The sequence below is a fragment of the Papaver somniferum genome, chromosome 2 (genome assembly GCF_003573695.1).
Source record: "Papaver somniferum cultivar HN1 chromosome 2, ASM357369v1, whole genome shotgun sequence".
NCBI classification, from domain to species: domain Eukaryota; kingdom Viridiplantae; phylum Streptophyta; class Magnoliopsida; order Ranunculales; family Papaveraceae; genus Papaver; species Papaver somniferum.
The window spans coordinates 117,401,064-117,424,058 of NC_039359.1; the positions used below are offsets into that span (position 1 = coordinate 117,401,064).

General features: G+C 36.6%; 2 protein-coding genes across 4 annotated transcripts; both read left to right on the forward strand.

Annotated features, from left to right (window-relative positions):
- The first annotated feature begins 5,466 nt into the window (after positions 1–5,466).
- Positions 5,467–10,946, forward strand: LOC113348922 (C2 and GRAM domain-containing protein At1g03370-like). Of its 3 annotated transcripts, none has more exons than XR_003359822.1 (11): positions 5,467–5,954; positions 6,380–7,633; positions 7,814–7,996; positions 8,194–8,477; positions 8,573–8,689; positions 8,834–9,096; positions 9,317–9,485; positions 9,737–10,015; positions 10,126–10,355; positions 10,439–10,544; positions 10,659–10,946. XR_003359822.1 is itself a non-coding variant. In XM_026592830.1 (10 exons), exons 1-9 carry the CDS (start codon positions 5,606–5,608, stop codon positions 10,327–10,329), a joined length of 3,102 nt encoding a protein of 1,033 aa, XP_026448615.1. In that variant the 5' UTR covers positions 5,467–5,605; the 3' UTR covers positions 10,330–10,355; positions 10,439–10,903. The 3 variants fall into 3 exon arrangements, 1 of the variants encoding a protein (XP_026448615.1); XR_003359823.1 differs by having other exon boundaries at positions 10,439–10,550; positions 10,659–10,903; XM_026592830.1 differs by having other exon boundaries at positions 10,439–10,903.
- A 425-nt stretch (positions 10,947–11,371) lies between these two features.
- On the forward strand, positions 11,372–22,444 carry LOC113348923. The gene is made up of 13 exons (XM_026592831.1): positions 11,372–11,971; positions 12,451–14,169; positions 14,292–14,619; positions 14,736–14,982; positions 15,064–15,280; positions 15,427–15,779; positions 15,884–16,408; positions 16,735–17,944; positions 18,103–18,456; positions 18,534–18,771; positions 18,996–21,487; positions 21,591–21,733; positions 21,933–22,444. Exons 1-13 carry the CDS (start codon positions 11,870–11,872, stop codon positions 22,126–22,128), a joined length of 8,124 nt encoding a protein of 2,707 aa, XP_026448616.1. The 5' UTR covers positions 11,372–11,869; the 3' UTR covers positions 22,129–22,444.
- The last annotated feature ends 551 nt before the right edge of the window (positions 22,445–22,995 follow it).

The window sequence follows — 22,995 nt, forward strand, 5'->3', positions numbered from 1 at the left end:
GATGTTCTTGCGGTTAGCTTCATCTCGTTCAAGTTGAACTTCAAGAAGAGTCTCTTGGAATTTCGCCAAAGCCTTAGCACCTTGATCAGAGATGCGATCCTTATCATCTATGAGACCGCTAATTTTGGTTCTTAACTCATTGATTTTCTCTTTAGAATCAAGAAGGAGACGCTTAAATCGGTTGGCTAAGCCTAAACTAGATCTATGGTCAATTTCTAAGAGGCGAAATTTAGATCTAAGCTCATTCAGAGAAAGAGATGAAATTATATCATTTGAGAAACTATTTAAAGAATTATTAAGACGCTCAAGAAGGGTATCATTATCCAAGGCATTAGGAAATGAACGAAGAATGGTAGCTTCATCAGAAAGACCATAAATGTCTGCAAAAAGGATCAATTAAATAAGATAAAACAACAGGATGAATGAATGAAGGGAAAGGAGAAAAGTAACATACCATAGAGCTGATTATTAGCTTGCTGAAGACTAGAGATTTTGTTCTTATATGAAGAAGAATCAATTTCTAGTTGTCTGTTTTTCTCGCGAAGACATTTGACTTCAGCTTCCAATTCTTCATTCTTTGTGCGAAATTGAAGATTCTTCTTTTCAAGATTTTCGCGTCTCCTCTTAGATCTGAGGCAACAACGAAAGAAGCTTTTCCAGCCTGCGAGAAAATATAAAAAGTATTAATAAAAAGAGATTTTGAGTTATGACAATGAAGAAGTAAAAGGATGAAAGTATACCAGACTATTAAGAGAATGCAGGAAATCGGGAGTCACTGATCTAGAAACTCCACGAAGAGAACTATCACCATCCAGTAAAGGGACATCGCAAATTGTAGCGGAGAGCTTTGCAGGTATTAGCGAATTGGCTATCTCCCATTCCTTGCAAAGAATCAAAAAGAGGCCAGAGAGCTTAGCCATAGAAGATTCAGGTGGAGAATCTTCACTTGCGGCAAGGTCATCATTATCCTCATCATCCTTGTCACTTTCGGAATTTTCATGAGAAGGAATATTTGAAGGAGAAGAAGAACGGACTTTCTTTTCTTTGAAGGAGGAGCAGTTGATTTTTCCCTGCGAAGAGCACCTTTGCCTTTATCACCAGTCTTCGCAACATCGGCAGGTTCTTCTATTTCAGCAATAATCTTCACACACAGATAGAAATAAGAAATGGAAGCAACAGTATACTGTTTAAAATCATAAGAGAATTTCTTACCTCATCTGTGTATGAGCGAAGAGCTAACAAGGTACTAGTCCTCCCAGTCCTGTTATAACTATCTTTCAGTTTTTGGATCTGTAGAATATCGCAAGGGTCAGCGAACAAAAGAATAAAGACAAATAAAGAAATATAAAGTGAGCGAAACTGGAAGAAATACCTCTTTCTCCTTCTCGGGCCAAGAGAATACCCAAGGTTGATAGGTAGCGAGATTCTCAGGAAGAACATTTGACCCAGCAATATAAGGTCCTCTTAGCATCAAGGAAAAACACACCATTTATCATCTTTGGATTGGCGAGGAGTTGTGTTCTTACCAGAATGCCAATCAATGTCTTGCAAGTATTTTAGCTTCATCAATGTTATCTTTCCTTTTCAAACGAATACCCCAGCGAGTATTCTCTTTCTTCATGGAGATCAATTCATAATTTTCAAAAAACTCGCTACTGTATATTTCTCAGCAATTATTCTAAGTCTGCGAATTTAGGATCCCTAAGTTCTTTGGAGTACAGAGATCCTTTACCAGCACCACGGTTAGCGAACTCTAGCATCAGACGGATGCAATCCCCACTCAATTGGAAGATAGCTCGCGAAAATCCCGATGAGCGAGAATTTCATAGAACAGAGGAATATCTGGGTCATAAAGAGGAATGGGGAGACCTGCGAGAATTTGACCTAGCGAAATTATGATTGATTGATCATCACAATATTGATCAGAAAAGTTTGATAGAAAGAATTGATTTGGCACTTTCAGGAATGGTAGAAAGTGTGAAACCTTTCTCTGCAAGATTTTTGGACGTCTTTTAAGTTTTTCTCATGTTTATGGCCACTTGGAGGCATATTTGAATATAGAGTATGGGAATGAATAAAAGTAAGAAGATTGAAGAAGGAAGGATTACAGTAGCGGAACTTGCGGAAGAACAATAGAGTTGCAGAGATGAGAGAATAAAAGAAAGAGAAAGTAAAAAGAAAGTGGAAGAAGAGTAAGAAGATATAAAGAAGATTTTTTACTCGAAGAAATAAACACCATTAAGACGAAAAGACATGAGCGGTTGAAAAGCAGCGGTTACAGAAGACGTGTCAAGAAACAGATGGAAGAAAGAATACGTGTGATAAATGCAGAATATGAAAGATGAACAGCTGCGGCATTTCTCACATCATTCTCTACTTGCAGAGAAGAGATGAGAAGAGGCAAGATGTAGGATCAGAATCTCGCAGCAATATCTCAGCGAAATTATCAACAACACAACACAACAGCGTCGCAGAACAATTTAGAAATGATATAATAAACGACGTCAGCTAAAATCATAAGAAAGATGTGATGATCCTGCGAAAATTAGAGAGTTTGCGAGATTAACATTTGTAAGGTTGCGAGAATGTCGCAAGCCATATCCGAAAATAAAGGACAGATTAGCTGTCATCCACTATGTATTTCCCAATAAATAGTCGTTCAGCTATGAGGAAAGAGGGAGAGATATTTTTTTGAGTAAGAAATAAGTAAATAGGAGAGAGAAAGTCTAGAGCAGAGGTTATTCTTGATTCTTTTATCTTTTCTTGTAAGAATATTCAAAGATCCATCAATAAAATTAAGATTGTAAATCTAAAAATGAGTTGAATATTAATGAAATCATATGAGGGGTGTAGTGTAGGATTTCCTGCAACTACAACAAAAACAGAGAACTCTTCCGTACATCCGTCTGAATCACAATGTTTTATCTCGCCGGATACCACCAACAAACCCTTACTTGTCTATATGTTGTGATGCATATTATAAAAAGAAAACATTACATACTACAGGAATCAGACTGATTATCCGGGATTTTGCAGATACCTACATGGAGAATGCCCCTACACGAAATAATATGTAGGAGCAGAACATGCAGAGTGTGGTGGACTACTGCTAGACATGGATTGGGCTGAGGAACTGGGATTACAACATGTCCACTTTGAACTTGATGAAAAGTAGGTGGTTGAAGCAGTTTGCAAAGATTTCTATAAAATGGCATGGGAAAACCAGTCAATTATCTTTGATATCCGGGAAAAACTAAACAACAACCTATCATGGTCTTGCAAATTTATTAAAAGATTATGTAATAAGCCTGCTCATAGCCTAGCCAGGCATATTAGAAATTTTGGCATTTATATCCTCTAAATTTTATTGCTAATGCAATATTGGAGGACTCAAACTCTGTATCACTTTCTCATATATAATAAAGTTTTCTGGTAATATCAAAAAAAAAAAAAAGAAGAAGAAGAAGAAAAAGAGTGAGATAGTGTCCAAATAAGAGTGTTCATGAATTTTTCCTCCTAATATAATATTCCCTCGGTTCCATTTTACTTGATGTTTTAGGGTTTTTTCTATGTTCCGAAATAAATGATAGTTTTGGTATTTTTCTCATATTCTCATTAATTTTCCCTTGCTTTAGAATTACACAATATTATTAATTTTTATTGAAGTCAGTACTCTAATTTTAAATCTACTCTAATTTTTTATTGTGTTCCAAAATGATAGAGAATTTGGTAATACATCCCAAGTAAAATACTACGGGATTGAGAACTTTCCCTAGAATCTAGAAACTAAAAACTAGGTCATCTAAATCTTCAAGAAGAATTAATATGGGTAAACTTGGAAAGATTTTACTCTCTCTGATATTTCTTAATTTCCGTGAAAAACTCTACAACGTCAAATAAATCGGAACGGAGGGAGTATGCTTTTATTTAACGGACAATAAATAAACACTGATTAATCATTTTGTGTTATAGATATTTCTCTCTTTTGTCTTTCTTCTTTCTTTTCTCTTCCCTTCCAAAAAAACCCTAGAGTCTTTTCATCTTTCTTGCACAGATTTGGTCATTTTCTTTTCTAGTTTTAGGTAATAGTTTATTGAATAAGATGTTTCTACATCATTGTGTATTTTGACATGTTTCTTCGCCGTTTTGGGGCGATTTTTCTTCGTCATTCTGGGACGAGTTCTTCGATCTTTGATGGCTGGTTCGTGGCTTGCTACGCTTGATTCAAAAACATCAACGATTCGATCTACAAGTTTACGGGCAAAATACTCCTTCCTTCCAGGAGCATCTCTTTACAAAGAAGAATACAATCAAATCAAATGGTCATAATTATTTCCGGAATGTACCATCATCTCTCCCTTATACATAACCAAAAATTGGGTATTTCTGCGGTTTATTGCTCTTTCTCTTCGCGATCTACTTGTAGTTGATATCCTTTTTTGTATTAGGGTTTTGATTATCTTGATATTTTTTTATGTATTTTGATGTTTTTGTTAATCTTGTAAGCGAACATGTAATCACTATTTTGATTTGCATGAATTGAAATTTGTTGATTGACCCAACAAAAAAAATTATTTTGTATTCTCTCAGGCGTTGTTTCCATCTTATATTCTCTCTCTCTCTTTTTTTTTTCCGGTCAATGAACGGATTTTAATTTTAAATCAAAACAATAACTACATGATCGCTTGCAAGAATAACAAAACATCACAATACAAGATAATCAAAATCCTAATACAAATGAAAACATCTTAACCATTTTTTTCTTCTTTTAACATTATCCGTCGTAACGGTTTTATCCGACTCCTTCTTTTTTATTAAACGTTTTTTTCACCCAAATCGTTATAACAACCGTTTTTCTCTATTATAACAATCAAATTTCAAAACTCAAGACTTCCTAGTCACAAACCGCACGCAAACAGAGAGGCCTAACGCGTTCGTACAAACAATATGTAAACATTTCGTTTCCATTCTCCTCTTTTCGTCCAGCATTTGTTTTGCAGAAATTAGGTTACAACAATAATCCTCATGACGAAATTTGTTGGGATTTGATTATTTATCTTCTTCTCTTAGTAAGTTATTTCAATGGATTACAATATATTTTATACATTAACCTGTTTTTATCATGATCATTTTTATTTCCTGCATTGCGTTTCAATGTGAATAAATTTGGGTTTTCTTTTTAAACAATAAAAATTAGGCATTTTCTCTTCACGATCTTTGTTCAATGTTTTTGTATTAATTGATACATGTTACGTTTAGTACCTACATTGAGATTAATTGTTCTATATTTTGACATTATTATACTTATCGATTCTCAAATAGTAACCTGTATTTTCCCTTGATTTCTTTAATATCTGGGTTTTGATCTTAATAAATGTATTATCCATAATGCAAACATAAATTACATTTTGATTTTTTTTAATGAAAATGATCGAGTTTTGATTGTTAAACTCATATACTTTTTTTTTTTTTTTGATTTTTTGGGTTTTGATAAGAAAATTGTTTCTCTATTTTAAAAATGTTGGGATTCTTTTTTCTGTCTTTTGATTGAATAGTTTTTATAATGTTTAAATTTTGGTAATCACATTTTTGTGGAGAGGAGAAAATGAAGCTATTTGTGCGTGTAATAGAAGCTCGGAATTTAAGAGGAATAGATTTTAATGGATTAAGTGATGCATATGTGAAATTAAAAGTTGGAAAACAGAAATTCAAGACTAAGGTTGTAAAGAAAAGCGTAAATCCTTCATGGGGTGAAGATTTTAGTTTTCGAGTGGAAGATTTAAAAGAAAAGCTTCGGATTTATGTGTTGAATGAAGATAAATACTTTAATGATGATTTCGTGGGGAAACTTAAAATTCCAATTTGGAAGATTTTTGATGCAGAGAATAAGTTTCTTGAAACCACTTGGTATTCTCTTCAACCCAAGAACAAGAAATCTAAGAACAAAGATTATGGTATGTTGATATGCTTTACTTTTATTTAGTTTTTCGATTGTTTCCTTATTTGATTTCAGAATTTCGATGTCTTTACTTGAATTTGCTGTTTTAGAAATGTTTCATGTTTATATGGTTAGTCCAATTAGCAAGGTTAAAGGAAAGGATCGTTATAGCTGATCAGCATAAATGCGTACATATCATTTGTGTATAAAGGGAGTCATACATACCTAAGTCCCTAAATGTCGAACGAAGAACACATACCGTTCATTTTGACCAATGTTGCTTGTCATAATACAGTTAAGAGGTTTAGAGAGTAGACAAGCAGATTAGTTTAGTTTTATACTTATGAATATGACCTTGGAGCTTCTGATTGTACAAGATGTAGACCGAGAATGCCATATCATTTACACTGTTAATGGGGATTTCTTTGTTATGATTTGCAGGTGAAATCCGTGTGGCGATTTCATTATCCTTAAATAACTCTAGTTTTGAGGAATCACCGTCTGGTAGTCCTAACGATGCACTTAATACCGACAAATATTCGGACTTCACTAGTGATTCATCATCTGTTTCATTATGGTCATCTGTAAAAAGTCCTTCACGGACATCTTCTACTAAAATGGAAGAAGAAACTTTTGGTAAAGAAGAGAAGCCGAATTCGCAATCAATTGCAGGCCGTTTTGTTCAAATTTTCCAAAGAAGTGAAACTACATCAACTCCCAGTCGAAGTCTTTCTGAATCAGATTTATCTGATAGACCTGAACCTGATGTTAGTGAGAATAGTTCTGAAAACCCATCTGGTGGTAGCACCTTCGGCAAGCTAATTAGTATGATGGAGTCAAAAGATCAGGGAGGCGATATTCCAAGCAACTTACCAGGTGGAATCCTTTTAGACCAGTCTTATGCAGTTGCACCGCCTGACCTGAACTCTCTTCTTTTTTCACCGGATTCGAATTTTCCAAAAACTATGGCACACCTACAGGGAACTACAGATCTGCAGTATAAACCATGGAAATTTGATGATAGTGGTGAGAAATTAACAAGAGTTTTTACTTATGTAAATGCTGCAACTAAATTAATCAAGTCTGTGAAAGCCACTGAGGAGCAAACATATTTGAAAGTGGATGGTAAGGTTTTTGTTATTCTAGCAAGTGTGAGCATACCAGATGTTATGTATGGGAGTACTTTCAGGACAGAAATACTCTACTGCATAACACCAGGTCCTGAATTGCCATCAGGAGAGCAGTCATCGAGACTGGTAATATCATGGCGCCTTAATTTTATACAGAGCACCATGATGAAAGGCATGATTGAAGGTGGGGCTCGACAAGGACTTAAGGATAGCTTTAAGCAGTATGCAGAAACGTTGTCTCAAAGTGTTAAAGTAGTTGATTTGAAAGATCTTGGGTCCAGCAAGGAGCAGTGCTTAGCTTCTTTGCAGGCGGAACCACAGTCAATTTGGAGGCTTGCTAGACAGTATTTTTTGAATCTTACAGTACTTTCTACGGTTGTTATGGGAGGATATGTTCTCCTGCACATATTTGTAGCCATGCCTAATAAAATCCAAGGGCTTGAGTTTGACGGGCTAGACTTGCCAGATTCTATTGGTGAATTTATTGTTTGTGGAATTCTAGTTCTTCAACTCCGTCGAGTTTTCGAGATAACAGTGCGCTTCATGCATGCCAAGAAACAAAATGGTATTTTCCGATTTTGCTGATTCATAAAATTTATGTACGTGCAAATGTTTGAACTATTTTTCAATGGTTTAGTGTTCTAATGTTTTATTCCTTGTCATATGAAATAGAAAGTATTTCCTTCTTACTCGTGATGATATTTTTATGAAATTTATACACTCTCTGTCATGTCGTTAATTTAAGGTAGCGATCATGGAGTGAAAGCGCAAGGGGATGGTTGGTTGCTAACTGTTGCTTTGATTGAAGGAAGTTCCTTGGCAGCTGTTGATTCAAGCGGATTTTCAGATCCGTTCGTTGTCTTTATTTGCAATGGTAAAAGAAGAACCAGTTCCATAAAGTTTCAGAAACCCAACCCTCAGTGGAATGGTAATATACCCTTCTGGAGTTTCAGCTTAATATATCTGTGTTCTAGGTAGCAGTATCATGTCACTCATGAATGAATATCATATAAGCCACAATCACCAAAAGATATCTACTCGTGAATTTTTTAATAGGTTGCTCAGCAGCATGATCAAATGATTCATTATTGATTGTATTGTTGAAACACCTTATCTGGTTGGCAGAAATATTTGAATTTGATGCGATGGATGAGCCTCCATCTATGCTGGAGGTTGAAGTATATGATTTTGATGGGCCTTTTAGTGAACCTACATGTCTGGGAAATGCTGAAATAAATTTCTTGAAGTCAAATATGTCTGATCTTGCGGATATTTGGATCCCTCTTAAAGGAAAATTAGCTCAGGCATGTCAGGCTAAGTTGCATATAAAAATATTCCTGAACAACACAAGAGGTTCCAATGTTGTCAAAGAGTACTTAGCAAAGATGGAGAAAGAGGTCGGAAAGAAGGTGAATTAGCTGCTATAGTAGGAATTCACCTTACAAATTGCATTTACTAGTCTTTTTTATTGTTTCTTATGTTGACTGGTTAACATTATTTTTAGATTAATCTCCGGTCGCCTCAAACAAATTCTGCCTTCCAAAAAATATTTGGGCTTCCACCAGAGGAATTTCTCATCAATGATTTCACCTGTCACTTAAGGCGGAAGATGCCGCTTCAGGTACCATTACATTTGACACCATAGGCTATGAACCCAATATTGCTATTGTCCAGAGTCTACTCCTAATTTGTGGATCATCTAATTAACTTAGCTGTTGCATAAACATTATGACTTAGGGTTGGCTGGTTGGTTGTTGCCGTGCAGGGTCGACTTTTTTTGTCTGCCAGAGTAATTGGGTTCCATACAAACATGTTTGGACATGTTACAAAGTTCTTCTTTCTTTGGGAGGATGTAGACGATATTCAATTACTTCCACCAACCCTGGCTTCAATGTGCAGTCCCTCCATTATTTTTATATTACGCAAAGGCAAAGGTATGGATGCAAAGCATGGTGCTAAAACACAGGATGAGGATGGAAGGCTGAAGTTCCATTTCCAGTCCTTTGTGTCTTTCAATGTAGCACAGAGGTATATATGCTCTCTCTCTCTCTCTCACACACACACACACACACACACATAGAAATATCCTTAAATAATATTGGTTAGACCAAACACAAACCAATATGAATATACTGAAGTATTTTGCGTGATTGAGTTGCCATGTCTGGTCATATAAGTAGTTATCACGTGATTGAGTTCCGTTAAAGTTGTTCTAGCCGAAATAACTACGACCCATTAACTTTTACAGGACAATAGTGGCACTATGGAGAGCAAAATCTTTGAGTCCTGAACAAAAGGTGCAAATAGTTGAAGAAGAATCTGGAGTTAAAAGTCTGCGAACGCAAGAGAGTGGATCTTTCTTGGGGCTCGAGGATGCAAGTATGTCAGAGATCTATTCCTCTGTTCTTCCTGTTCTTGTGAGTCCTCTTTCCTGGTGTGCGATGCGTATCTAATTCTATAGAAGAAATGTTATCATCTACTTTAGAAACATCACTTGTATCCTAGTTGTTCTGAATCCGGATATAAGTTACCATGAAGGTACATGTTCTGCCTAAATATAAAGAACGGGATAGCTCATACTTAGCATGCGCTTGTTATTTTACACTATCTGTGTCTCTTGGTTAGTTTCCGTGGAAATAGAAATTGATAATTTTTGTTTCATTGTCAGAGTGATTTCTTTATGGAAGTGTTTGATGGAGGTCACCTAGATCGTAGGGTAATGGAGAAAGTTGGATGTCTTGACTACACACATTCACCATGGGATTTGGTGAAGTCTGAACCTGAAATGTACCAGAGGCAAATTTGCTACAAATTCGACAAAAAGTTTGCTTGTTATGGAGGAGAAGTGACAAGTACGCAACAGAAATCTATCTTCTCTGACAGAAAAGCATGGATTATTGAAGAGGTCATGACCTTGAACGGTGTCCCGCTTGGCGACTACTTTACTGTATGGCCTTCATTATAATTTTCTTATCTTGGTTAAAGTTGGCTAGTTATCTTGCTTTCTTGTTCCGTTGAGAATTTGGGTTCCTAATTCAGTTCTCTCTCTTTCTGCAGGTTCACTTAAGATATCAAATAGAAGATCTCCCCTCAAAATCGAAGTCATGTAATGTACAAGTACACTTTGGAATTGCATGGCTGAAAGGAACAAGACATCAGAAAAGGATCACAAAGACAATTCAATCCAGTCTTACTGATCACTTGAAAGCAAAGTTCAATCAAGTTGAGAAGGAATATGTGGCAGGGTCCGCAGGGAGCTAAATGAGTATATGCATTGCCTGCTTTAGGTAATACTAATTCTTACTGAATTTCTCTTTCTTAATTTGAGATGAGTTTTTGATATATATAATCTATGCATCATTGAGAACAGTGTGTTTCAAAGCACAAAATTGCACATCTTTGAGGAGGAAGGAGGGCCAAAAAGAGGATTTTTCATTGTCCATTTCTTCACAGACAAACTCACACGAATTTCTTAAGTAAGGGTACCGTGACTTTATCAATAAACTTGCAGGAGAAAGCTTTTATTTTTCTCGCAACAGTTTTCTTCTGTGATTGTTTCTGCTAAAAACCTGGTTTATTTTCTTTCTTAGTTAGACGCATGGGGATCTTGATGAAGAACTTGGATACAAAGTTGGCCAACTCAGAGAACAAGATGGTTGACAATCCCATAAGAATAATGTGGTTTTCAATTTTGATATTAACGTACAACGTTTTTTTTTCTTTTTCCCAGGTTCTGGAAAAGAATGTATAGAATGTAACCATATATATGACTGGAATTTGTAAATTTTTGTTCTCATTTTTGAGCACCTGTATTAGCATTACCATCTGTCAAACATTCAAATTCTTTCCTCTATTACGTACTATAAATCAGAACTCACACAACACAGCTTTTCCACACGCGAAAATAACATAAATTGTTATTGCATTTTTGAACCTTTGTGGATTCAGCATCCTCGTCCGTGCAACATCAAAACCCAATGGTCCGGCATCAAGTTGTCCGAGCCATACTTGCCGAACACAGAAGCTGAGATATATTCTACGGAACCAGGTAATTTTGGTGGTTAACCCCACAAATGACTGAATATGCTGGCGCTAGGTGAGTGAAACGCTCAGGGCGTGGTGATAAATAGAAATGATGCTGAACTAGTGTGCTTGGGAACTTAAATTTAAATTACTCCGTCATAACTTTTTACGTTCCCAATAGAAGTCTTAGTAAGCTCTATTTTGTTATTTTTTTAACCTTTGGATATTAATGCTTAAGATGGCGTCCTTTGGGTTACCAAATCGGATAATATCTTGACTGTCAGTCTTTTTCCATCATTTCCATCGTTAAGATTTGGTTGGATGCCTGTCGTGATATGCTAAGATGGCACCATTTGGAAAGATAAAGACATGAGAGAGATATTATTTATAAACATATACTAACAGTGTCAATGCATGTATAGAAATGATAATAATAATAAGTAAAAAGGCTATACAACTACTCATTCATAGTCTTTATAGTCTATGCTCCTACCTACACTCCAGAGGCTCTAAAAGAGCAGAATTAGTATCTCTCTACAAATTCTGTACGTCTTCCTTTTCTGTTTCAAAAGTTTTCTTGGAAATCTGCAGGGCTTTGTGAAAGTAAAAATGGAGTTCTCAAGTTACTGAGACCAAGTAATGTTTTTGTTTTTTTTGGAGTACCCTTAAGGATTATTTTAATCAAGTTGTGGTTTTTACTACTGTTTTTGATGCTCAAATAAGATAGAAGCTGAAGCTGAAGTTAAAAGCAGGCAAGATTCAGAAGAAGAAGTTTGAAATGGGTTCTTGTAGAAGTGAATTTGAAGCTAATGGTTTACTGGAAATATTGTTTTCTTGGTGTATAGAAGACATATGTAACGCTGATCTCTACAAATATAAGGTATCTCACTCTCCATATGTATGCTTTGTATGAACATGCATGATAAAGAAATGGTTTTCTTCTTCCTTTTTTATTCTGACCATTTGGGGAAAACCCATAAGATTTTGTTGATCTTAAGTTTAGTATTATTGATCTCAAAAAAAAAAAAGGTTTAGTATTGGGAAGCAATCTCACAAGTTCCACATAATACTAGTGGGAATCCTTTTCCAAATCTCACGGGTTTAGTATTATTGGGAAGCAATCTCTTGATGTAAGCTTTTAGGTTTTGTAAACTGAATATGAATTCCAGGCCTAATGCATGCAGATATATGAGGTTTGCATTTTCCCTAGCTACATGGCCTTGGATATTAGGGAAGATGAAGTGACCCACAGTGCTTGCTCTTAGACCAATCAAATTAATATGTATATGCTTAGCCATTTTTTGATGTTTATTGTGTTCTTATGTATGTGTCTAAACTTAGCTGTGTTTAATTTTGTAGGTTGAAAGGATACCGGAATATTTTCATTCAGTTGATCAATATCTTAGCTCATTTACGTATCCTTTAATTGAAGACACTCGTTCTGAGTTGTGTTCGATGGTGGATTTAATTTCAGAGTTACCATATGCTGAAGTTATTTCGATAGAGAAGTCCGAGAGCGTTAGCTACGACCTCAAGGCCGGTTGTTGGAGAAATACATATGTTAGAAGTGGCAAAAAGCCGTATAAGCCAAATCAAGGGGACCTTTTGCTTTTGTCTGTAGATTTGGTACCTAAATCTGTCTATGATTTAGAGAGTAAAAAGACATGGTCTTTCGCCTTGGTCACTGATGTTGAAGGGGTGGATGATGACATGCTAGTTACAAATTGTAAGGTCCAAACGTCAAAAACCAATAAGATTAGTGAGGGCATGCAGAACTCACTTTTTGCCGTGTTTCTTACAAATGTAACAACCAGAACTAGAGTTTGGAATGCATTGCACATGTCCAAAAACATGGAAATCATCAGTGAAGTTTGGGTATCACAGGTTAAAGAAGATTGCAATCTCTGCTCTTCTCAAGGTTGTAGTATTTGGCCTGAAATAGATGGTGCGGAATCATTATCATTTGATCTTAACGAGTCCCAAAAGGCTGCAGTAGCGGGTTTAATAAAATCAGTGCAGTGCAATCACAAACCATCCGTTGAACTTGTTTGGGGTTCACCAGGGACGGGAAAAACTGCAGTTGCAAGCATCTTGCTATATGCACTTCTAAAAAGAGACTGCAGAACACTTGCATGTGCTCCAACTGATGTTGCAGTGGCAGAGTTTGCACGGTGTTTCCTAAAGCTTGTTAGAGAGCCTGGCGAACTGTACCTGAACAAGATTAATTCCGCATGTTCTTTGGGAGACTTACTCTTATTGGGGAATGATAATAGTTTATGTGATTATGATGATTATTTCAAGGAGATTGATTTAAACTATCGAGTCGACAGATTGCTAGAGTGCTTCTCTCCGCTGACCGGTTGGACCAAATGTTTTAAAGACATGATAGATTTTCTTGAAAAATGTTCGTCTCAGTATCATGCTTTTCTAGAGAAGGAATCTGCGGGAGTGTTTGAAGTTAAGAAGAAACTAGAGATCGACTGTTCATTTCTGAAATTCACGAGAAAACAGTACCGAGCATTTGCATCAACCCTTAAAGAATGCGTCAGCGTTTTATTGAACCATCTGTCTAATAGGTTTATTGTGCAAAATAAGTTTGAGAACATGGTTAGGCTTCCTTATCTGCTCGAATCTTTTGATAATTTGCTGTTTGAAAATGATATTGTTGATGATGAGCTAAAGGCAGTCTTTGCTCGTCTGCAAATAGACGGTACCATAGAGACACTTGGATGTGATGCATTTCGGTCTTGCACTTCAAGCACGCTGTACAACTTGATAAGCCAATGTGTTGGTGTTCTAAGATCTCTCTGGCATTCTCTTCATGGCTGCTTTCAAGATTTGAAGGACAGAAATTCGGTGATAAACTTTTGTTTTCAAAATGCTTCGCTCATTTTCTGTACAGCATCTAACTCACATTGTCTGCATAATATGGAAATGGAACCACTTGACCTGCTGGTTATTGACCAAGCTGCTCAGCTGAAAGAGTGTGAATCGGTGATACCTCTACAAATTAAAGGCATACAACATGCTGTTTTATTTGGAGATGATTTTCAGCTTCCAGGGATAGTTAATAGCAAGGTGATATAGTTGTTCTTTAGTTTTTCATTTCTGCTCAAACTGTGTATTCACTTTCACGTACTTATCTACCTAACATTACTCTCGATGGTTTCACTTTACCATAACTTTTTATTGTTGTTTAGGTTGCTGATCGTTCTGGGTTTGGAAGGAGTTTATTCGAAAGGTTGAGTTCTTTGGGTCACTCAAAACACCACCAAAATATCCAGCACAGAATGATTCCTGAAAGCAATTATTTTCCAAGTTCCGTCTTTTATGAAAGTGCAATTTTGGATGCTCCAAATGTTTGTTGTAAAAGTTATGGAAAGCAGTATCTTCCAGGACCAATGTTTGGTCCCTACTCGTTTATAAATATTTCCGATGGAAGAGAGGAGCTAGACGATGGTGGTCATAGCTGGAGAAATTTGGTGGAAGTAGCAATTATTATGAAGATAGTGCGAAACCTTTACAGAGGTATGACTCTTGTAGCTAGACACTGTAAAATTGTTGTAAATTGCAATGGCTATCTAATGCTAGATTCTGCAATCAAACTGACTAATCTAATATTAAAGAAAATATTGCTTTTACAGCATGTCAAGGCTCCAAACATAAGCTAGAAATTGGGATTATATCCCAGTACGATGCTCAAGTCAGTACACTACAAGACAAGCTTTTAGACAAGTATGAGAACTTTGTGGGTTTTACGTTGAGGATAAAGACTGTTGATGACTTCCAGGGTGGTGAAGCAGATATTGTGATAATATCTACTGTAAGATGTAAAGGCAGTGGTTCTATTGGGTTGCATCCTCGGTGTTGGAATGTTCTGACAAGGGCTAGGTGAGGGTTTACCTTCTAAACTTTGTCTCTCGAATGCTATCTAATGCTATTATAAGTCTCTTACTGATATTCTGGTTTTAGGCACTCTGTTTGGATACTGGGAAATGATAAATTCCTATCATATAGTGGATCTTTTGGGAGATCATTAGTCCAAGATGCTAAAAACAGACAATGCTTCTTTAATGCTGACGAAGATGAAGATCTTTGTAAAGTGATTTTGGACGCTAAAGAACAGCTGGACCAATTAGATGATCTGCTTAATGAGAATAGCATACTCTTTAAGAGTTCAAGGTGGAAGGTATGCAAGTTAGTTCATACGGATGTTTTGCGGTTTTTTAATTGGTAGTTTTTTTTTTTTACTATTTGGGGTTTGTGTATTTGCATTCGTATATTTAATAAAGTTCATGAATCTGCATTTATCTTATGTGTCTAAAATTGCTGTAGGTTCAATTTAGTGATAAATTTAAGAGGTCTTTTCTGAAGTTGAAATCCTGCCAAACGCAAAAACTTGTTATTGCTTTATTGCTTAAGCTCTCTAGTGGATGGCGACCGAAAAAGCTTAAGATAGACTCCCTTGATAGAAGCTCATTGCTTGTGAGACAGTTCAAGGTGCAAGGTGATCTTTACATTGTTTCTACCGTTGATATTGCCAAGTGCTTAAACTACACCCAAGTTTTGAAAATATGGGATGTATTACCGCTTGTGGAGATACCAGCACTTCTCAGGCGTCTGGAAAGTGTTCTCTGTATGTACACTAGTAATTTCATCAGCCAGTGTAACCGAAAACATATTGAGGGGTATGTATGCTTGTTACAAGATCAGTAACTTTCTATTGTTTGTCCGGACTTTCTGTAGTTTTAATCATCCAGTTTACGTGAAACATAATCTGGTTTTAATGCAGGAAATTGGAAGTTCCTATGATCTGGAGTTCTCTTGGAGATATTGTTCGATATAAGAAATTTAGGACTGAAGTCGGTTGCTTCTCAGGCATGGGAGAATCTGATGAAGAATGTCACCTTGAGAACTCGAAAGTTAGAGATAGTTTGTTACTGATGAGATTCTACTCGTTATCTTCTGGTATCGCAAGCCGTTTGCTTTGTGCTAGTGACGGAAAAGAACTCGAGCTTCCATTTGAAGTAACAGATCAAGAATCAGATGTTATTGTTTTCCCAGAAAGTACATTTATTCTTGGAAGGTCTGGGACAGGGAAGACAACTGTTTTGACTATGAAAATGATTCGGTTGGAGCAACACCACTATTTCTCTTCAGAAGGAATTTTTGAAATGGAGAGTAATGCATTGATATGTGCTCCTTCCATGAGTTCAATTACAGAAGTGTCTAAAGATCCTGTGTTACGGCAAATTTTTGTGTCCGTTAGCCCTAAGTTGTGTACTGCTGTGAAGAACCATGTTGCCAACCTAAAAAGGTAAATATTGCCTTATATAAGCTATCTCTAATTTATTCTTTTTACCCATTTCTTTACGGGTAACTAGTATTCATTTCTTATGCATCCACGAATGATCTTATTCTCCATATGGGTAATACACTTTAGAAATTTGTCTGAGACTCTGAACTATGAAGTTTTGTACTAAAAGTAATGTTGCTGATCTGTATTTTCACAACCTTGTCAGTAAATAAATTGTTGTTCTCTTCTTTTTTTGAGTTTTCTATGTTCATATATGATCTCAACATGTTTTTATGTAAATATTATGCATTACAGTAACTAAAGTTGCTTTGTGTTGTTCTTTACAGTTTAATTTACGGAGGATACTCTTCAGCTGAAAACAGTGCAACCAGTATGTTTGATATGGATGACTCTACGGAATTCAGGGATATACCAGATAGTTTCTCAGACATTCAACCCGACTGCTATCCTTTAGTGATTACTTTTCGCAAATTCTTGATGATGCTTGATGGAAGCATGGAAAATTCTTATTTCGATAGATTTCGTGATGTGCGTGAACTTTCTCAGGGTACAACAAGTGCCACAAGGACGTCTTCCATGCATGCTTTAATAAGATCGAAGGAAGTCAATTATGAAAGATTTCACTCATTTTACTGGTCTCATTTGAACTGCCAATTAACTAAGAATCTTGATTCTTCGGTTGTTTTTATTGAGATTATGTCACATATTAAAGGTGGGGTGATTGGTGGAAGGGTTCCTGATGGTGCACTTACCCGAGACGATTATCTGTTATTGTCTGAGGGACGGGTGTCTACTTTAAACAGGGAAATGAGAGAAATAGTTTATGATATTTATCTTGATTATGAAAAGAAGAAGCTTTTGAATGGAGAGTTTGATTTGGGTGATTTAGTCATTGATATTCGTTGTCGACTGAAAAATGGGTTTTATCAGGGTGAGGAAATGCATTATGTGTATATCGATGAGGTCCAAGATCTTACAATGAGACAGATATCTCTTTTTAAATATATCTGCGAAAATGTTATGGAAGGATATGTTTTCTCTGGTGATACTGCTCAAACTGTTGCTAGAGGCGTAGATTTTAGATTCGAGGATATTCGATCTTTATTCTATAATGAGTTCATTTTGGATTCAGAAAGTAACAGAAAGGTTAAAGGCGAAAGGAAGAAAGATAAATGCCGTATTTCAGACACATTTCATTTGAATCAAAATTTCCGAACTCACACTGGTGTGCTCAAGTTATCGCAGAGTGTTCTTGAACTTCTTTATTACTTTTTCCCGCTCTCTGTGGATAAATTAAGTGCTGAGACCAGCCTTATAACTGGAGAGGCTCCAGTTTTGCTGGAGTCTGAGAATCAGGTAAATCCAATTTTAACCATTTTTGACAATGGTGTTGATGTCAGTGGCAGCATAATTGGGTTCGGAGCAGAACAAGTCATTTTAGTACGCGATGACTTTGTGAAAAAAGAAATATGCAGCCACGTTGGAAAGAAAGCCCTTGTCTTGACTATAGTCGAATCTAAGGGACTTGAGTTTCAGGTGAATGATATTTTGATTACTATATCTTTTTCTTGATTGAATCTCAATTGGTTTCCCTATTTGACGGAGTTTTTTTTTTCCCGGATATTTAAGATTGCCGGTTTGATATTTGTGATATGATTTATTATTTTGTCACTGACTTGATGACATGCATGCAGGATGTTTTGTTGTATAACTTCTTCGGAACTTCTCCTTTGAAAAATAACTGGAGGCTAGTTTATGGATACATGAAGGAAAAAAATCTGCTTGATTCCACGAACCTCGACTCCTTTCCATGTTTTAGCAAGGGAAAACACAAGATCCTCTGCTCGGAACTTAAACAGTTATATGTGGCTATAACCCGGACAAAGCAGAGATTATGGGTCTATGAGAATATAGAGGAATTCTCAAATCCTATTTTTGATTATTGGAAAAAGCTCCAAGTTGTGCAGGTCAGAATACTTGATGAATCACTGGCACGTGAGATGAGAGTAACCAGCAGCAATACTGACTGGAGCTTACGTGGAATCAAGGTTCGGTAGCAAACAGTTTAGGTGAATCCTACTTGTATCCATTTTAAGTTGCCTTATATATTTAAGTTATTGTGCAGTTATTTAATGAGGGTAACTTTGAGATGGCGGCATTATGTTTTCAAAGATCTGGAGACTCATTCAAGGAAAAATGGGCGAAGGCTGCTGGACTTAGAGCTTCGGCTGAGCGTATGCGTGGGTTGAATTTTGAATCGGCCCGTGTTGCACTCTTGGAAGCTGCTAGCATTTATGAAGCTATTGGGAAGTTCGAGTTAGCTGCCAATTGTCTGATTCAGTCGAAGGAATACAAAAGGGCAGGTATGGAGTATCAACTATTTCCGCATCAAAAAATGTTTATCGACATCTACTTTTATCTAATTCTCTCACTTGTCAAAAATTGGCCTTTCAAGTCATAGATGGATTGGTTGATTGACTCGTTAAGATGCTTCTTACCTTGCCACTCTAAAAAGTTATTTTTTTTTAAATCATTTAAGAGGATCTAGAGTTGGTAACTCTGCTAATACTCCTTGCTAATGTCGTAGGTATGCTTTATCTGGAGAAATTTGAAGAAACTAAACTAGAAGATGCTGGTGATTGTTTTAGTTTAGCTGGTTGTTGTTCTACTGCAGCTGACATATACTACCGAGCTAACTTATTTTCGAAGTGCTTATCAGTTTGCACAAAAGGTAAGCTCTTTGAAATGGGTCTGAATTTCATAAAGACATGGAGAAAGAATTCAAATCTTGTTATGAATGCTGCCAAAACGCGAGAGTTAAGAGATATAGAACAAGCATTTCTTGAGAAGTGGGCACTTCACTATCACCATGCGAAAGATATTAGTAATATGATGATATTTGTCCAAAACTTCAATTCCATAGCCGTCAGACGGACTTTCCTGTGGGAGTGGAATCATCTCCATGAGCTTGTCTTGTTAGAGGCAGAAACTGGTAACTATCTCGAGGCTGCACGAATTGCTAGGCTGAACGGAGATCTTCTTCTCGAGGCAGATATGTTCGAAAAGTCTAGCCATTTTGAAGATGCAACGCGCAGTTATCTTTCTCATATTCTTGTCAACTCAGCTTGGGGTAAAAGAAGCAAAGGATGGCCCTTAAAGACGTTTACAAACAAAGAAAAACTTATTTCAAAAGCGAAGCTGTTGGCAAAGAAGAAATCAGATTTCTGTTATAGGTTCGTTCATGTTGAGACGAGATCATTATCTGACGAAGTTAGTAGCATCTCAGAGATGGGTCATTGTTTAATTGATTCAAAGAGGGTAAAAAATGGTTTAGCTGAAATTATCACTTGTCGCAAGATTCTCGAGTTTCACTTGGTTACAGAGCTTACCAGTTATGAATGGAAAGATTATGTGGTATTCGACCTAGAGAATAATGCAAAACAGTCATTTTCCAAGAATAGGGTATCAGTTGAAACACTGGTGTATGCTTGGAATATCTGGAAGTCTTGGATGACAAGTATATTGGAGTATCTCAATTCTGTAGGAGAGCATCATGACAAAGACAGCGAAAGGTGCGAGGCTTTCTGTTTGAGTTACTTTGGCTTGACTAAAGTTGAGGTTAGAAACAGACCCAGTTATCTTGTATTAAACGGTAATGCCTATTGGACAAGAGAAGTTGAGATTAGATCACTTCGGAAGATTGGTAATTTGGTTGGTATGGATGTTCACCAGTTCGCTTCCGCTGCTCGAAACTATTGGGTTTCTGAAGTAACAAGTCTTGGTATGTGTGTGGTGGACAAGCTCAACTCCCTTCATAAGTTATCTGTTGAGAGGTCGTTCTCAATCTTCAACCAAGGAAAAGCTGCTCTGTACCTCCATACAGTTTCAAAATGGTTTACTAGGTCCAAGTTACTAGTGGAAGAAAATCTATGGGCAAAGGAGTACATGCTATCTTGCAGGGCACAGTTCCTTGAACTTATGTGCCCCATGAACTCAAAGCTGATAATGGTGAAAAACTTGAAAGATCTAAAAGGAACTGAGATGTTCAATGAACTAATCTTGGGCGCTTTGTTTGATATTGTGTGGCCAAGTAGTCTGTCAAATGGGAAAATTGGGAAGGCTGTGATGTTCATGTTTGCATCCGGGTGTCTAACTGATAAACTGTGTGAAGTCATTGATGAGAAGTTTGATCTAAATCCACATTGGCAATTATTCATTGAGAAGCTTAAGCTTTACTTCAATTCAGGCCAGATACGTGAATCCTTGCTGTCCGAGTTTCAAGAGGCTTTACGCGATACCTTTAATGTCAATTGGAGGGAAGAAGTTGACTACATTTCACCATTCTGCTATGTCTATCTTCTTGAGCGCCTTCTTTTCATTGAATCGTCTTGCCAAGGAAAATGCTACACTACAAAATCTTATTTCGTCGAGGCGCTGTCATGCAAGAACTGGAAAAGTATTTCAACTTCCTTCTACAAATCTGGTTTTCATGAATCTTCCCGAGGGTCTTATCAGTTTGTAGCAGGCATGATCGAAGATATTCTTACAAGCGAGGTGATTTCAGAATGGCTTGAGAAAACAAATATTCCGGCAGAGAACTGCAATCTGCTAGTTCAAAGGCTAGTTATCTTGCTTTGCCTTGTTTGCGTGAATTGTGGGCAGCATTTTGATTTGCTATACGATCTTTTGGGTAGATCTAAAATTTCATCTCAATTGCCGCATGCTTTCCATGAGATCATTGTTTCAAGAAGGGAGATTAGCTTCGAGAATTTACTTGCTAAAGCACTTTTTACAATTGAGAATCCTCTGGTGATTTTCATTTGGGGAAACAATCATCCAGACTGTATTCCTACAGATTCCATTGTCATAGACATGAATGTCAACCGCCACATATACGACATAACGAGGATACTGTACTCAAGAAACAGAAAATGTAAGGAAAATGTGGTGGTTTCTTCTGATTATGGGAGGAACGGCGAATGCTTTCTTTGTAATGACGCTCTGGAGGAAGAAAAACAGTTCTTAGGTGAGGAAAATGCTGAAGCATTGACCATTACTTCCAATATACCTCAGGCGAAGGTTCGACAAATGTTCTTCTTTCTCATTCTTTTAACGTATAGTTCATTACTTTGCATTCTACTGTCAAGTTTGTTTTCTAAGCATATCTTCCTTTTCATTTCAGATGGAGGTTGACGGATCCAGTCTTGTTCTTGATGCAGATATAACTGAATGTGGTCAGAGCTGTTCTTCAGGGGGCGAAGTTGAGAGTCTGTCTAGTGCAGTTCTTGGGGAAACTAAACAACTTTCTTCTGCTGTTAGTGCAAGGTAAGAAAATAGAAGTCGTATTGTTGCTGAGGTTTCCTTAAAACTAGGAGAATTTGAGAATACATCTTTCCAGACTATTAAATCTGTGATAACATTTTAGAACTCTTGCCAATAGAGGTGCAAATTCCTTTCTGATAAATACGCACAGTAATACCTTAGTGTTCGGTTGATTTACTTCTGCTTCTTACTTTTGATCCAGGGAAAAGGAACTAGAAGATAGAATTTCTAAGGATGGTGAATTTCTGAAAAATATGCAGAAGTTAGACCTAGGATTAAAAACATTAGCCTTGCCTAATGATACAAATTGTCCTACTCTTGGGTGCTCGAAACATATTCCATCTGAAAAGCCAAGAGACGACGAAGGGAAAATGCAGAAGGATGTTGTAGGCTTGTAGCCATGTAGATGGTATTTTTTTGTTACTACATTTCCCTCGGAATACATTCTTGTTAAATACATGTGATTTTTGTTCTGGCAAGAATTAGTTGGTTAATCACGAGTCACAGCATAGAAGCTTTGTGTTAAGAAAGAAAAAACATAGCGGTTAACTTGCATTTGTACCATCACTAGCAATGGTTATGCTGTAATTTTTAAATTTTTTTTCTGGTTTTGTTCTTGCCAATCTAGGCTCTAGGTTGAGACCTCCTTTTTCTGTTTGCCAGTACTCTTCCTGGTGACATGTACCCTCATCTCCCACGGATTCTGAAATGATCTCTGTTATGTTGTTCTTCTTCTTCTTTTTTTTTTTGTTGACAGAACCAAAGCCTGTACAATTCCAAGTAATGCACATGGTTTTCATTTTTCATGTTTTTTTTGGGTTCCTCAAATATCCTAATCTAGCTTCCCTTCCATTTAAGCATGCAACATAGGGATTGTTTCCATTAAGAATGAATGCATCGTTTCATATTAATCGAGGCTTCTCTTAAATATCCTATGCATTTATTAACCATAACTCATTTCAATTTCAAATAAATACTTAAGCTAATCAAATGGACCTTTATAATTATTATTCCTCATAGCCCACAAAATTATACATGATCATTATATATGGCCCAAAATTATATGATAGTCATTAAACACCTAAATCAAGAACGCTCAATTGGGGATACTTATGTTAATTGGGGGATATGAATTGCTAACCCCGTCCAATAGTGTCCGTTAAAGGGTGTTTTTTCGGGGCTTTTTCGGGGCGGAAATACTAAAATACCCTTCCATCTAAATTAAAATTTAAAACTAAAAGTCAAAATCAAAATCAAATCCTAAC